We start from the raw sequence: 16,324 nt of genomic DNA on the forward strand, positions 1-16,324 counted from the left end.
GCACCCAGCCCACAATCTCTAATCCCACAGAAAGAAAGTGGGTGGTTCTGCCATATTTGTGAGAACGTTCTCCCAGTAACCCTGTGGATCATTTGGTGTAGAGGGAGAAATATATTGATTCATTCCTCATTTATTGAGTACCCACTGTGTGCCTGGTACTCTTCCAGTTCATCTATATTGGAAAACTAAGGGTATGAGAAATTCCGTTTCCCCTTATAAGGCAAGTATAATAGGGTTATATCATCAAGCTACTTTATTTCATTTTGTGGGAACTAAAGGAGAAACATCTTTTTGTAATCCTTGGAAAGTAGGCAGTAATACATTCTCTTGATTGCATTTTGTTATTCTACTTAAAGATTCTTTCAAACCAGCTAACGGATTGTTTAATTATCTGCAAAAAACATAACCCTTTATAAAATACTTAGAAAATATAAATGAATGTGGTTGCAATTTAGAGTAAAGATGATAAGCATTTTTATTTACTTAAATTCTATTAAGTGGTAATTATGAAAGTACTATTCTTGGGGAGTTATGTGTGGGTGAGGATTTTTCTGTCAGGTTGGAGAACAATGAACAAAATCTTTCATGACTCAAAGGCAAGGATTTTCATTTTTGTGGGACAGCTTGGATGCCTTGAAAATAGAAGATTTGGATTCTAGAAGTCCCAAGGCTAGTGAAAGCTTCATTTCTGAGTTACAGAGATCAAGTAAAAAATAGGAACTGAGAGAGGTGAATTGCCTTTGTTCTGATGATAGGGAAAAGTAGAGAACAGGGTTTATACTCAAGTGAAAGGTATTGTAGGAAAAATGTTTTTTACAAAAAATACCCTTCTTGGTGAGGTATCATCTATAGATCTCTTGGTTCAACTGGATAATTTGCTGTACGTTATGAGATCTTCCAAGACACTAAAATTTAGGTTCTTTCTACTAAATTTGTATTTGTTTAAGGGTGGAGGGCAGAAGCTGGTACACCCCACATAGAGGACGACTTTGGATAGCAGCCACAGCCAAAAGACCCTCTCCTCAAGAAGTTTCAGAACTCCAGACTACATATCTTCTCCTTCGTGGGAAAGGTAACGGCCATATATTCTTCTAATTTCAGTCTTACTTTGTGGAGAGAAGTCATTGATGTTCATCTTCTTTCACCTCCTTCTTCCTGTGGCTTTCTTGTGGGTTTTTTTGGCTGAAAGGGACTTTAAACTTTGTGTTTGTTTGTTTGTTTGTTTAGTAGCAAATCATGGACAGCTGTTCAAAACATTAATTCACCAAACAGTACAAATAAAAATATCCGTTCCCAACACCAGAAATCAACCAACTAGTCTTAATTTTCTACATTTTTTTTTATTATGAGAGTAAAATAACTACTATAAATTCTGGGATCTTTAGATTGGGAAGAACAACCACAAATAAGACTTTTTATTATTGGAAGTGACTCAAATAGACATCTGCTATCAGATTTGGACAGATCAAAGTTGGTTGACTTAAGCAGTGAGTTTTGACAGTCACCCCAAACACTCAGTTTGGATCCTAAAAAACACTTCTGACCCTTGGATGTCTTGGCTTCCTTCCTCTTATTCAGCCCATACAGTAATTTTGAAGGTAAAGTGAGAGGATAATTACAGAACCACCTTTAAAAGTTAAGAAACCAAGCTTTAGGAATCAAAAGTGTATGTTTCCTTAAAAATGCGTTTCTGTTTTGACTGGTATGACTGGGTTCTTTTATTTATTTATTTATTTATTTATTTATTTATTTATTTATTTATTTATTTTTATTTTTAAAAATTTATTTATTTATTTATTTTTGGCTGTGTTGGGTCCCCGTTTCTGTGCGAGGGCTTTCTCCAGTTGCGGCAAGCGGGGGCCACTCGTCATTGCGGTGCGCGGGCCTCTCAATATCGTGGCCTCTCTTGTTGCGGAGCACAGGCTCCAGACGCGCAGGCTCAGCAATTGTGGCCCACGGACCCAGTTGCTCCGCGGCATGTGGGATCCTCCCAGAGCAGGGCTCGAACCCGTGTCCCCTGCACTGGCAGGCAGACTCCCAACCACTGTGCCACCAGGGAAGCCTCTATTTTTATTTTTATTATTATTATTATTTGGGGGGGTGTGCACCTGCAGCATTCAGGATCTTAGTTCCCTGACCAGGAATCGAACCCACGCCCTCTGCAGTGGAAGTGCAGAGTCTTAACCACTGGACCGCCAGGGAAGTCCCTGGGTTCTTTAAAATTCATGTTTTGACATTCTTATGTTTCTTAACTGCATTTTTATGTTTTTCTCTTGACACCTCAAGCTTGTTTCCAGAACCCGTCACCACCAAACTCTAGTCTGATCCAGTTGGGTATAGTGGAATTGATTTGTTTCGAGTGAAGTTGTGGGGTCCTTGAACTTCAATGGTATGAGGCTTCTTTTCCTATAGTTTAGGATGTGGATAGTGGACTAAGCCAGCTACTCACTAAATGTTTTGCTAAAATACAAACAGTTGTGCCAAGTAAAAAGCCTCATTGTTTTCCTTATGTCCGTAAATAGATAATAGAGAAAGCGATTTGTTCAGAATTGAAGACAGATTTGTGAGTTCCAGGGTCACAAAGAAGAAATTTATGTAATCCTTCTGTTATTCTCGATTTAGATGTGGAATTTCCCAATGACTATCCATCAGGTTGTCTTCTGGGCTGTGTGGACCTAACTGACTGCTTGTCCCAGAAGCAATTTAAGAATCAGGTGAGTAAAAAGTATTTCTCTGGGACAGATGCTTTGTTTGCCACAGTAGCTGACCTGTAGGTCCTTCAACTCAGAGTATCCTGTATATAGTAAGGAGCTAGAAACTGAATTTAGACATGTGAGGAGAATCTTCTAAGGAGGGAATATTGGGGAGAGAAAAGACCATGGGAGAAATGGAAAAAATTTAGTGATGCTTTGGTTCCTAGTGTGTGGAGGACTGGTACATATACATTTCTGCCTAAAAAGCTATTGCCACAATCCAGCTAATAGTGTAGAGTCCTCATCCCTTAATAAAACTTTTGCTCTTGGCAAAGAAATCCTGCGTTATTCCTTGAATTATTTCAATTAGGTAGTGGGAATGGTAGAATTTGTTATTACTTACTCTGGAACGTTTGGTCCAGACCAGAGAATTCATGAAAGACAAGTATGTTTGAACTCTGATTGCCTGGACCGTGCCAGCTTTGGGTGTGTGTGTGTGTTTGTATGTACATATTGTATGTATGTATTTTTATTTATTTTGATTACTGAAGATTGAACTGATGTAACTAGAGTACATTTTTGAACAGCAGAGGGAGCTGAAGGACTTTAGCTTAATGGGAAAATTCTTGAAATTTAGAACCTTATGTTTAGTCTAGCAGGAATCCAAAGTGGGAAAGACCATCCTTAAAGCCTAAAAAGTCTTACCTAACAGTATGGTTTTCCTGTTTTTTGAACAGTTACTTTACGCAATAGCGGTTCCATCACTGTGCTTAAGAACATATTCTTCAGCTTAATTTTCTCAGTAAATTCTTTGCTTTGCAGACTCTTCTGTGCCTTTCATTACTGCTATTAGTGTCTGCTTTTTTTTTAAAATAGGTGTATTTATTTATTTATTTATTTATTTATTTTTGGCTGCATTAGGTCTTTGTTGCTGCACGCAGGCTTTCTCTAGTTGCGGTGAGCGGGGCCTACTCTTCATTGCGGTGCGCAGGCTTCTCATTGCACTGGCTTCTCTTGTTGCTTAGCACGGGCTCTAGACACACGGGCTTCAGTAGTTGTGGCACACGGGCTCAGTAGTTGTGGCTCGCGGGCTCTAGAGCACAGGCTCAGTGGTTGTGGCACACGGGCTTAGTTGCTCCGCTGCATGTGGGATCTTCCCGGACCAGGGCTCGAACCCGTGTCCCCTGCATTGGCAGGCGGATTCTTAACCACTGCGCCACCAGGGAAGTCCCAGTGTCTGCTTTAAAAAAACAAAACAAAACAAAATACTGTTCCCATCCATCTCACTCCCTCTGTTCATTCCTCACAGGTTTTAGCCAGTAATTATTATCCCTCTAGTTTTCTGTCACTATTCTTTTTTTTTTATGCTGCGCCGTGCGGCATGCGTAATCTTAGTTCCCCGACTAGGGATCTGCACTGGGAGCACAATCTTAACCACTGGACCACAAGGGAAGTCCCTCTAGTTTTCTGTCTTTCATTTTCTTGTGGATTGCCTCCTCAGCCCTTTTCTGATTACTTTATGTATATGAGTACAGTGCTCGCGTTTTGGTGTGAATTTTGTGTGTGTTTTTTTTAACATCTTTATTGGAGTATAATTGCTTTACAATGGTGTGTTAGTTTCTGCTGTATAACAAAGTGTGAATTTTGACTCCAACCCTTTTGTTCTGCTCTTAGTACCTGATCTAGACCTAGGCAAAAGTGTAGATACATGGAGGCCCTTTGTTTTCCACAACCTTGTGCCTGTTCTATCTATCTATGGACCTTTTGCTGATTTTTTTCAATGTCTTCTTTCCTCTCCTCCCTTTTTTTCATTCTAGAAGTAATAATTGTAAAAATTCCTTACATTGGTGTAGGCTTTACAGTTTTAGAGACTCATGAAGAGCTTAGTATCACTTGATGTATTATATTTTCTTATGAGGCTATTTGCATTCTAAAAGAGAACTGAGGAGCATCTGGCAGTGTGGGTGGTGTTTTGGCCAGGGGCCTTCCCTTACTTTCTCATTTGTTTATCAAGCAGACCACCACTTGATACAAGGTCAAATGAATTCAATTTCTAGGCAGTTAACCAATCTTCTTTCTGCCACAAATTTGTGTTGAGAAGGGTAGGGGGCTGTAGTCCTAATCTATAGAGTACCACAAGGCTTATGGGAATTAGAAATATAATTAACAAAACAAATCTTTTTGGTTTCTCAAGGGTACCTCTCTTTCAGGTCAGCATGATACTCCTACCTGAGTTTATATTCTGTCTTTTATCCTGAGGATGCTGAGGGCAGCACATAGAAGTGTAGGAATCCTCCCATATGTTCCCAGCTGGAGGTCTTGGCAACTCTTTATGAATTTCCCTGATGTGTATGACATTAGAATAGCCTAAAATGCCAAAAGCCACGAGGTTTCATCATACAGGAGTCCCATATCCATTTTCCCTATGGTCAGCTTTTCTGTGGCTTTTCCCCATTGTTTCTTTTCTGTGTTTGAGAGTAGCACATGAATGTATTCAGAATTGATATTAGCCCTATTTGGGGATTATTTATTGAGTAAGGATCTTACCACGTTTAAAGGTCGTAGCTTTGGTATTTGGCTGTCTTTTGGAAAATGTCTCGAGCACCTTTGGTAATCTACCTGTCTCTGTTTGAGCTAGGGTTCTGTGATGTAAGAATTGTGATTGCTTAGTCTGTTTTACCAATGTTGTTCTCGTTTTTTCAAGAATGAGTTGAGAGTTTAGGAGTAATACCCCTAGACTAGCATTCCCCAAACTATTCCATGGCATAGGTGTTCTCTGGAAAGAAAGGGGGGTGAGGGGTTTCTGTTGACACACACATTTGGAAAATTTATTTGGATTAAACAAATTTGTTTACTGCAGAATTTCTCAGAGCCCTGAATGTGCTGGTGCGCATTTTGACTCTGATACAATTCTCTGATTTATCTGGTGGATGTAATATGCAGTGTTCTCATACCTTTCTGACCACAACAGCCCCCACCAACATATTTGCATACTGGTATCTTGTGGTATATATATAGTTAGCAAGTGCTAGCCTAAGTATGTTTGGGTTTTTTTGTCCTCATAGGTCAGTTCACTGAGGGAAAATGATCCAGGAAACAGTTAAACAGTTTCCTGACTTATGTCTTCTTTCTGCATCTTCACACTCATTCCTCGTCACCCAGCTGAATTGCATTTTCCTTTTTTTTTTTTTTTTTACTTTTTTGGCTGCACTGCGGGGCCTGCGGGATCTTAGTTCCCTGACCAGGGATCGAACCCGTGCCTCCTGAAGTGGTAGTGCGGAGTCCTAACCTCTGGACTACCAGGGAAGTCCCGTATTTTCTTTGAAAACCAGTGTGGATCTAGTAATTTTTATTTCAACTGAAACTAATCTCCTGTGTGACTTGGAACCATGTTTTAATTCTCCATCTTGTTCCTAACTTTTTCCTTCCCCAAAGAAACTCAGTAATTTACTTCCTGACCTTTCATTCTTGGCCTTTCTTTGATAAGTTAAAATATACTAAGCCCTCACTATTTTTTGGCATAGTGTGATCATTTAGTTTCTTAAAAAAAAAAATAATAGAAAAGGTTTTATTAGTGGTTGTTTAAAATCAAGTGCAGCACACTGTAAGTGGCTTTAAAAATATGTGCTTAAAGTGCTTTCCCCTGAGCTAAGAACTCATCTTCCTTTTATTTTCTAAAGTAGTATGGCTGGCATGGCCGATTTGTGCCAGAAAAAAATCCTGCTAGACCATCAGTCCTCCTGAGTAATGGCAGGGGATCTACCTAAACAAGGTAGGAATGATACAGCAAAGGCTGTAGGCTCAACTCAGGAAAGAAAGGTAGATGAGAGCCATCTAGTTAAAACTTCTCCTGTACTCCCCTGGAAGAAGCCCATGCCTTGCCAGGGTTTTATCTGCCAGCAGCAGATGTAAGCTCTCAAAAATAGCAGGGAGGATGTTGACTGCAACAATGCATCAAGGCTGTGGTTTGTAACCTCAATAGTAAGGCAGTTAAAACCTTTTTTTTAACAAAGACATTTTGATTGCCAAATCCATAACCATTAGCAGCTGTGGTTTGAACAGTTCTCTAGACCTAACAAGTTGTCAAACAGAAAGTTGAGTTGGTGGCTTTTGTTTCTATGTGTCTGTATTGTGTTTGTGCTATTTATATCTCTGCCTTCAATAGAAAATCTGATTTGTCTGAAATCTCTGAGGTCATTGATTATTCTACTTCTTTTGTACTGAATCCATTCTTCTCCTGCCAGCTTACTGACCTTTTAGTCCATTTGATCTTATGGCTTTTGTAATAGCCAAGATCCTGTATTTAAGGAATTACGCTGAGGCAGTTCTACTGCTGGGTGCCTACAAATTGACATCAGCAAAAGAATTACTGTCTTCCAGTGGGGAAGAGAGTATTACTTGTTCCTTTTTATATGAGTATCCATGCGATACAGATCTTCAGGAAGATTGCTTATATCACTTCATGTGTGGAAATCATCGGTTTCTATCACCAAAGGATTGTCTGAGAGATGAGAAATTAGAGAATGAAGGAAATAATAGTCAGTATTCAAACCAGGCATTGGCGTTGAAAAATGCAGAGTCCCCAAATTCTCTTTTAAATTATGTGAAAATGTCCTCTCTGTTTTACTAAGAAAACCTGCCAATTCATAGACCTAAAATGTATGATTCCTAAGGGATTGTGAGGGCTGCATCTGAGACCCAACAAAGGGGGGAACTGTGTGTCTGCAACAGCTAGCCCAACCCTAAGCAGTTCTTTAACATCATAGCTCACGTGAGGGAGACAGGGGATGTATTTTCAGAATTCTCAAGAAGACTAGAATATTTACTTGAGTTTCTAGGTCAGAACAGACTGTCTTTAGAGTTGTTTGCAACCTGGGTGTCAAGTGCCCACTTGATGAGTTGAGGACAGCCATGCTCATTTTTAAATAATCCGGGAAGCATTATGCTTTCTGTTTCTTTTTTTAAAATTTTTTTAAAAATGTATTTATCTATTTATATGGCTGCATTGGGTCTTTGTCGCTGCATGCGGGCTTTCTCTAGTTGCGGCGAGCGGGGGCTACTCTTCGTTGCGGTGCGCAGGCTTCTCATTGCGGTGGCTTGAGAAGGCTCTCATTGTGCCACCAGGGAAGTCCCATGCTTTCTGTTTCTTATCCTGAAGAGAAGAAGGGGATATTAACACTCTTGTGCATTTATGTAAATTCTTTAATGTTTAGCTTTACATCTGAAAATGAACTTATAATTCTTAAGATTTTCTTAATTATTTATAGATCAGTAAATACTTGAGTGCCTACCATAAATCAGACATTGTTTTAGACCTAAGAGAAATAAAAAGGTGAATCAGCCATGGGTTCTGTCCTCAGAATGTTTGAAAGACCACTAGGTAGATAAGATATGTATACAACCAAATTTGTAAACAACCAAATACAAAATAAAAAGCAAAGATAACTGTCTTAAGAGAAGTAAGGACTGCCTCTGAGGAATTTAAAGGAGGGAAAGGTTGCTTCCAGGTGGGAGGAAGACTTCAGAATGTGGCGGTTTTTTTTGTTTTCCCTACGAGGACTCAGTATTTCTTCAGGATAGATTCTGAGAAGTAGAACTTAAGGGTCTAAGATACATACATTTAAACTTTGATACAAACTGGTAAGTTACCATTCTTAAACAGGGATCTAATTTAAAATTCCACCGATGGTGTGAGTCTTTCCTATACCAATACCCTGACCAAAACTGGTTATTAATAATCAATTTAGGGCTTCCCTGGTGACGCAGTGGTTAAGAATCCACCCGCCAATGCAGGGGACACAGGTTCGAGCCCTGCTCCGGGAAGATCCCGTGCCGCGGAGCAACTAAGCCCGTGTGCCACAACTACTGAGCCTGCGCTCTAGAGCCCGCGAGCCACAACTGCTGAGCCTGAGTGCCACAACTACTGAAGCCCGCGTGCCTAGAGCCTGTGCTCTGCAACAGGAGAAGCCACCCAATGAGAAGCCCGGGCACTGCAACGAAGAGTAGCCCCCACTCGCTGCTTAGCCCGCGTGCATCAACAAAGACCCAACACAGCCAAAAAAAAAAAAAAAAAAAAATTAATAATGATCAATTTAATTTCTGCTAATAAAGTGGGTGAAAACATATTTTGTTACTTTCATTTAATTTTCCTGATCATTGGTGACATTTATCTTCTCTTCAAATATTTACTAGCCGTTTATATATATATATATTTTTTTAAATTTGTTTATTTATTTTAGGCTGCGATGGGTCTTCCTTGCTGCGCCATGGGCTTTCTCTAACTGCGGTGAGGTGGCTTCTCATTGCAGTGGCTTCTCTTGTTGTGGAGCACGGGCTCTAGGCATGTGGGCTTCAGTAGTGGTGGCACATCGGCTCAGTAGTTGTGGCTTGCGGGCTCTAGAGTGCAGGCTCAGTAGTTGTGGCACACGGGCTTAGTTGCTCCGCGGCATGTGGGATCTTCTTGGACCAGGGCTCGAACCCGTGTCCTCTGCATTGGCAAGCAGTTTCTTATCCACTGTGCCACCAGGGAAGTCCCTATATATTTTTTAAAATTTATTTTTTTATTGAAGTATAGTTCATTTACAATGTTGTGTTAATTTTGGTTGTATAGCAGAGTGACTCGGTTATACACATATATCCATTCTTTTTTATATTCTTTTCCATTATGGTTTATCCCAGGATATTGAATATAGTTCCCTGTGCTATACAGTAGGACCTTGTTGTTTATTCATTCTATTGGTTTGACCAAAAAGTTCGTTCGGGTTTTTGTACAATGTCACTGGACGACCCGAACGAACTTTTTGGCCAACCCAATATATGTAATAGTTTGTGTCTACTAACCCCAAACTCCCAGTCCATCTGTCCCCCACCCATCCTCCCCCTTGGCAACCACAAGTCTGTTCTCTATGTCTGTGAGTCTGTTTCTGTTTCGTAGGTAGGTTCACTTGTGCCATATTTTAGATTCCACATAAAAGTGATATCATACGGTATTTGTCTTTCTCTTTCTGACTTACTTCACTTAGTATGATAATCTCTAGTTGCATCCATGTTGCTGCAAATGGCATTATTTTGCTCTTTTTTATGGCTGAGTAGTATTCCATTGTATGTATGTACCACATCTTCTTTATCCACTCATCTGTCAGTGGACATTTAGGTTGTTTCCACGTCTTGGCTATTGTAAATAGTGCTGCTATGAACATAGGAGTGCATGTATCTTTTTGAATTATGATTTTGTCCAGGTACGTGCCCAGGAGTGGGATTGCTGAATCATATGGTAATTCTGTTTTTAGTTTTCTGAGGAACCTCATACTGTTTTGAATAGTGGCTGCATCAACTTAAATTCCCACCAACAGTGTAGGAGGGTTCCTTTTTCTCCATACCCTCTCCAGCATTTGTTATTTGTATACTTTTTAATGATGGCCATTCTGACTGGTGTGAGGTGGTAGTTCATTGTAGTTGTGATTTGCATTTCTCTAATAATTAGCAATGTTGAACATCTTAGGAATGTGGCTTTTGAATTAGCCTTGAAGCGTATTAATGATAAAATCTATCACTTTTTGATCAGTTATTATGTGCCAGACCTATTACATATGTTATTTTCTAATCCTCACAACAACTTGATACCAAGCAAGGTATCATTACTCCTCTTTTAGAGATAAGAGAACTTAAGACTCAGAGTTAAGATAACTTGCGTACTGTCAGTCAGTAAATGGTAGAATTGGGGTTGCTGTTCAAGTCTTCCTCCTTCCATGGTAGGAAAGCATATTCTAAGGGAGAGGGAGTAATGTGAGGTGGAAAGTCATGGGCCTGTATGGAGAGTAATAGCAAACCACTTTGTTGAATGGAAAGGTATGTTGTGGTCAGATGGTAGATAGCTTTGAGTGATAGGCTACAGAGGTAAGACTTCTTTCTCTAGTCCGTTGTGGGATTGGGGAGGGGTGTTTTGAAAGTCATCAGAGCCAGAAAATGAATCTGGCAACAATGTGGAAGATGGATTGCAGTGAAGAGACTGAAGGTGGGAAGTCTAGTGACTAGACACTTGTCATCCAGGTTGCATATACCTTCCTATGTCTCCATGCTTTTGTCCCCCATGAGAGTTCTATTCATTCTTTGAAAGAGCTCAGGTGTCCCTGTCTCCTGTAGAGTCTTCTCTGACCTCAACCCATTTCCTCCCTGACACGATTAATCACTTCCTTCTCTGGGCTACTGTGTTCATATTTCTTTTTACATTTTTAACCTTTTTTTTTTCTTTTTGGTAATTATATGTTCACATGTAGTTCCTTTAGGTCACCATCTATGGCAGCTCACCTTGTTGTCTCCAGTGTCCTAGCATATAGCTTGGCACTTAGTAGGTGTTCACTTAACGGTGGTGACAATAAATTGAGGGGCAGGCACTGGTTGATATATGAAAAACCTTAAATGCTATGTTAAAGAATTTGACTTGTATTCTGAAAGCAACCATGTAAGTGATGTAATAAGATAATAAGATGTACATTTTAGAAAGATTGTTCTGGCAGCAGCAGGAAAGATGGACTGGATGAGGCAAGCCTGAAAACAAGTAGATGAGTTAGGAAATTATCATGATTGTCCAGGTGGAGGCATGATGGAGGCCAGCAACAATGCTCTGGCAGTTGAGTTGGAAAGAAAGGAACAGATGTTTGAAATGTTTAGGAGATAAAGTCTATAGGACTTGGTGATTTGATTGGATGTGAAGGGTGAGAGAAAGAAGTCTAAGATAAACTTTGGTTTCTGGCTGTGGTGAGGGGCTAAATGGTAGTACCATTAGTCTAGATGGGGTATACATAAGAAGAGAATTTTCTTTTAAGGAAAATGACTTTTTAAAATAAAGGAGCTGGGCTTCCCTGGTGGCGCAGTGGTTAAGAATCCGCCTGCCAATGCAGGGGACACAGGTTCGTGCCCTGGTCCGGGAAGATCCCACATGCCGCGGAGCAACTAAGCCCGTGCGCCACAACTACTGAGCCTGTGCTCTAGAGCCCGTGAGCCACAACTACTGAAGCCCGTGTGCCACAACTACTGAAGCCCACGCGCCTAGAGCCTGTGCTCTGCAACAAGAGAAGCCACCACAATGAGAAGCCTGCACCCCGCAACAAAGAGTAGCCCCCGCTCACTGCAACTAGAGAAAGCCCGCGTGCAGCAGCGAAGACCCATTGCAGCCAAAAATTAAATAAATGAATAAATAAATAAATTTAAAAAAATAAATAAATAAATAAAATAAAGGAGCTGTGTGGCAAAGGAAGCCTGTATTGTAGCAGTAAAGGAGAGATGTTCTGTAGTATGTGATCACCATACAAAAATCAGTTTTTCTATGATTTTCCATTTGGACTTTTAAAAATATTTTAATCTGTTTTGTTCTAAAACACATGTTATTTGATAAAGAGATATTGTTGCTGTTAATAACACTATATTACTTGATAATGATCTTACCTTGATATGTTAACTCGTGTCAAAGGATTCGCTGAGCTCTCCCTCAGTAGTTGTTCTCAGTTGAGTCAGACGAGCCATTGGGAGATAAAAATCTAAAATTGGCAGAGCGCTTAACACAAGAGGAGTCTTAGCATTCTGAGATATTAGGGTAGATTTGAATGGTTAAGGACCTTACAATGTAGCATCTTTAATTAAGAGAAATTTTCTTTTGGTCCTTACTAGTTTAAGTTGGAGTGAAAGCCTGCTATATGCAAATTAAGACCAAAAAAAATTGTCATGAAAAAACAACAACAACAACAACAAAACACAAAAATAATTGTCATGAATGGGTGATTCCCATTTAGGTCTTGAAGAATCAGGGCAGAAAATCTATGAGGTTAATCTTAGAGAAAATATAAGTTCTTGGGTTCTTTTGTGTGTGGAGGTTTCAGTATAGATAGGATTCCCAAGGGCACAGAAAGTCACACTGGGACCAAGATACCAATGCTGTGTGGCTTCAACCAGATCACCTTCCACAAGTGTCTGGAAGACCCAAAAGCTGCATCTTGCTTATCCCTTATTCCTCTTACCTGGAGCAAATATGGATGGTCTCTGTAGCATTGAGCTGGAACCCTCTGTATTTGCTACTAGGCACATAATTTGCACTGGGTACTGGTACATGAGTTCAGCTATCCCACTTAGGGCCAATTGGCATGATCTTTATCCAACTCCAGTCAAATATGCAGTAGTCATCTCATCAAAGTATCATGATCAATATGTTAACTCTGATGTGAGAAAACTCTTATCCTCCAGTATAGTGGGGCCCAAGGTACTAGTTATCCTGTAAACACCTTGAATTGCTTTGAAGGAAAATGAGAACTATGTTTTTTTTTAATGAGAACTATTTATCAGGGAACGCAGTTGCTTTCAGGATATGCTTCTTTGGATCTGTTGTGCTTGTGGCCTTTTTATCATACTCATTTCCTTCTCTCTTTCTGAGTATTATCGCCTCAATCTTCTTGGAGTTGGTTTTCAGCTAACTAGATTTCAGAGCCTGATTTCATGTCCTATCTAGTTCCTCAAAGTTCAGACCAAGAAAACCGACAGCAAATATATGTTCTTTGTCAATGAGTTTCTTCTTAAATGTTTGCTTTAGCTGTTAGTCCTCTGGAGACAGGTGTAAGATTTACATATAGGTCATCTGGGGATTTGTTGGGAAGAGTGACATCATTTAGGACTTTCTGATCATTTCAGTACGAGGATTAAATGGAGGCTTGTGGAGTTGGTGAAAATGCCCACTTGGCTCTGAGTCAGTAGTGGTTGCCAAAAACCACTAAACTTTTTTTTTCTCTTATGAAAATGGCAAGAGAAATGTTTTCTAGATGACTGGTGAACAATTTCCCTCTGGATTGGAGAAGAAAATGGCTGTTTAGTAGTTAATTATCTGTTGTGTTAGACAGCTATGAAACTTATGAGGCATGAAAGAAGAGTAGGCCCACCTCCCGCAATCGTCAGGCTGGAAACCAGGTGATAGGAGTCATGTTATTTTTTTTTTTTTAATTTTTATTTTATTTATTTATTTATTTATTTATTTATGGCTGTGTTGGGTCTTCGTTTCTGTGCGAGGGCTTTCTCTAATTGTGGCAAGCGGGGGCCACTCTTCATCACGGTGCGCGGGCCTCTCACTGTCGCGGCCTCTCTTGTAGCGGAGCACAGGCTCCAGACGCGCAGGCTCAGTAATTGTGGCTCACGGACCCAGTTGCTCCGCGGCATGTGGGATCTTCCCAGACCAGGGCTCGAACCCGTGTCCCCTGCATTGGCAAGCGGATTCTCAACCACTGCGCCACCAGGGAAGCCCAGGAGTCATGTTATTGAAGGCAAGAACAGCAGTGTCCTGAGGAGTCTATTACTGAATTTAAATGGTTGCTTTGAGTTGCTTGGTCTTATAACCCACATTCCCTATCCTATCTATTGTGCCATCTCAGTGACCCTTAGTCTAGCATCCTCTCTAAATTGGATATGACATCGAGAGTTTATTCACGTTCTTCACAAATATGAACCTCCTTTTTCTTAATTTACTCTTTCTTTGAGTCAGCTGCATTTTAGTCTTTTGACTTTCAAACCAAAAATCCCTTTCTTGTAAGTCTTGTTGGTGTTTAATGTGGTCTGTCATGTCTAAGACCCAGTTGCAGAGATTATACTTTTTTGCAGGTACTGAGGCTCTGCCAAGCTGACTTAGCTTTAATGCATTTTACCGTGAAAAATAATCCCTTCTCCCAACACATAGGCCTTACTTTTCTTTATTCCTGTAGGCTTCTTTGCACTTCAGCGCTGTTTCTTGTAAGCCTCCTGAAGTTTAGTGATAGATCTTGGGAAAAGGAATAGTCACATGAAACTTGCATTTAGATTCAGCTGGGAAAGTTGATTTTAGTTTTTATTGTAAGGCATGAATGGGTCCAAGGAACCTCTTGTTCTATAATTTCATTTATCCATCATTTTTCCCATTATTTGACATTTTCTTACTCTGTTAATATATGTCAGGGTAGTTTTCATTAAACATAGGGCCTTACTGGCCATTTGCCAAGACACAAAAGTTCTAATTTAGCTTGAGGGATAACAGGTTACAGAGTAGCACCTGCTTTTATCTAGAGTTTAGTCCTAAGAGTGTCCAGTTCCCAGCATGTGCATATTTAGCATGGTTAAGATAACTTAAAAGCACAAGTTGGTAAATTTTTTTGTTCTTTCATCCAACAAATATTTATTGATTGCCTACTATGTGCCAGGCATGATTCTAGGTGCTGAGGAGTAAACGAAACAGACAAAAGATCCCTGCCTTTGTGGAGCTTTTATCCTAGTAAGGAAAGTCCAAATTTAAAAATTTAAGTAAGTGAATTACATAGTATCAGATGATGGTAAGTGCTGTAGAAAAAAAAATAAGGTAGGAGATGGGGGTTAAGAGTGCCAGAAGACCCACTACGAAGTTGACATATAAACAAAGTCCTGAAGAAAGAGAGAGGAAACCATGTAGATACCTAGCAGGGAAAGCATCCCAGGAAGAGAGGTAAGCAAGTACAAACATCCAGAGGCAGGAACAAGGAAGCCTGTGTGGCTGGAGTGGAAAGTGGGGAGAGTAGTAGGAGAAGGCATCAGAGAGGAAATGGGGGCCAGATTGTCTAGGGACCTGTAGGTCATAGTGAGGACTTAGTCTTTTATTCTGACTGATGAAAAACCATTGGAGAGTTTTAAACAGGGGAGTGACATGATCTGATATATTTTTTAAAAATAGCTCAGGCTGCTGTGTTGAGAATAGGCAAGAGGGAGGTTAAGGGCAGAAACAGAGAAACCAATTAGGAAGTTATTGTGGTAATCCAGGGAGACATTGTGATGGCCTGGACCAGGGAAGTAGCAATGGAGGTCTTAAGAAGTGGTGAGTTATTGGGTATCTTTCGAAGGTAGAGTTAACAGGATTTCCCAGCGGGTTGGTTGTGGGATCTTTGACCTGAACAACTAGAAAGATGGAATAGCTATTTATTTTAAAGGGGTATGACTAAGAGAGGGGCAGGTTTGGAAAGGAAATCCAGGACCTTGATTTTTTATTTTATTTTATTTTTATTGTAGTAAATATACATAACATAAACTTACCGTTTAAACTATTTTTAACTGCACAATTCAGGGGTATTAAGTACATTCACAGTGTTGTGCAACCGTCCATCTCCAGAAGTTTTCATCATCTCAAACAGAAACTTTGTACCCAGTGAATACTAACTCCTCTTTCCTCCTTCCCCCAGCCCCTAGTAACCTCTATTATACTTCCTTTCTGTATGAATTTATCTTTTTTTGCTTGTGGGATCTTAGTTCTCCGACCTGGGATTGAACACCAGCCCTGGCAGTGAAAGCACCAAGTCCTAACCACTGGACCACCAGGGAATTCCCGAATTTGTCTATTCTAAGTATCTCACATAAGTAGACTCGTATAATATTTGTCCTTTTGTGTATGGTTTATTTCACTTAGCATAATTTTTCTAGGTTCATTCATGTTGTAGCATGTATCAGAATTTCATTCCTTTTTAAGGCATAATAATATTCCATTGTATGTATATGCCATATTTTGTTTATCCATTTATCTATCGTTAGACATTTGGATTGTGGAAACCATTGGCTATTGTGAATAATGCTGCAGTGAACATTGGTGTACAAATATCTGAATC

At 40.0% G+C, this 16,324-nt stretch overlaps 1 protein-coding gene and 1 long non-coding RNA gene across 7 annotated transcripts in view; both read left to right on the top strand.

Moving 5' to 3' along the window:
* TRIP4 (thyroid hormone receptor interactor 4) overlaps positions 1 to 16,324 on the top strand; it is a 68,537-nt gene that overhangs the window by 34,550 nt on the left and 17,663 nt on the right. For 5 of the 6 annotated variants that reach the window (XR_014242122.1, XM_082383332.1, XM_082383331.1 and 2 more), the window contains exons 10-11: positions 948 to 1,072; positions 2,623 to 2,714. Coding sequence is in view for 5 of the 6 variants with exons in the window: in XM_082383332.1 (XP_082239458.1) it covers positions 948 to 1,072; positions 2,623 to 2,714 (217 nt within the window). In the remaining variant the exon portion in view is untranslated. Of the gene's footprint in view, positions 1 to 947; positions 1,073 to 2,286; positions 2,601 to 2,622; positions 2,715 to 16,324 lie in introns of those variants that run through there. The other variant, XM_082383334.1, reaches the window with a different exon arrangement.
* Positions 2,724 to 15,548, top strand: LOC309624871. Its single transcript, XR_014242185.1, has 2 exons — positions 2,724 to 11,557; positions 11,947 to 15,548. It is a non-coding gene; the product is annotated as an uncharacterized lncRNA (long non-coding RNA).

This window comes from Balaenoptera borealis (genome assembly GCF_965194805.1).
Source record: "Balaenoptera borealis genome assembly, chromosome: 3".
Lineage (NCBI taxonomy): Eukaryota > Metazoa > Chordata > Mammalia > Artiodactyla > Balaenopteridae > Balaenoptera > Balaenoptera borealis.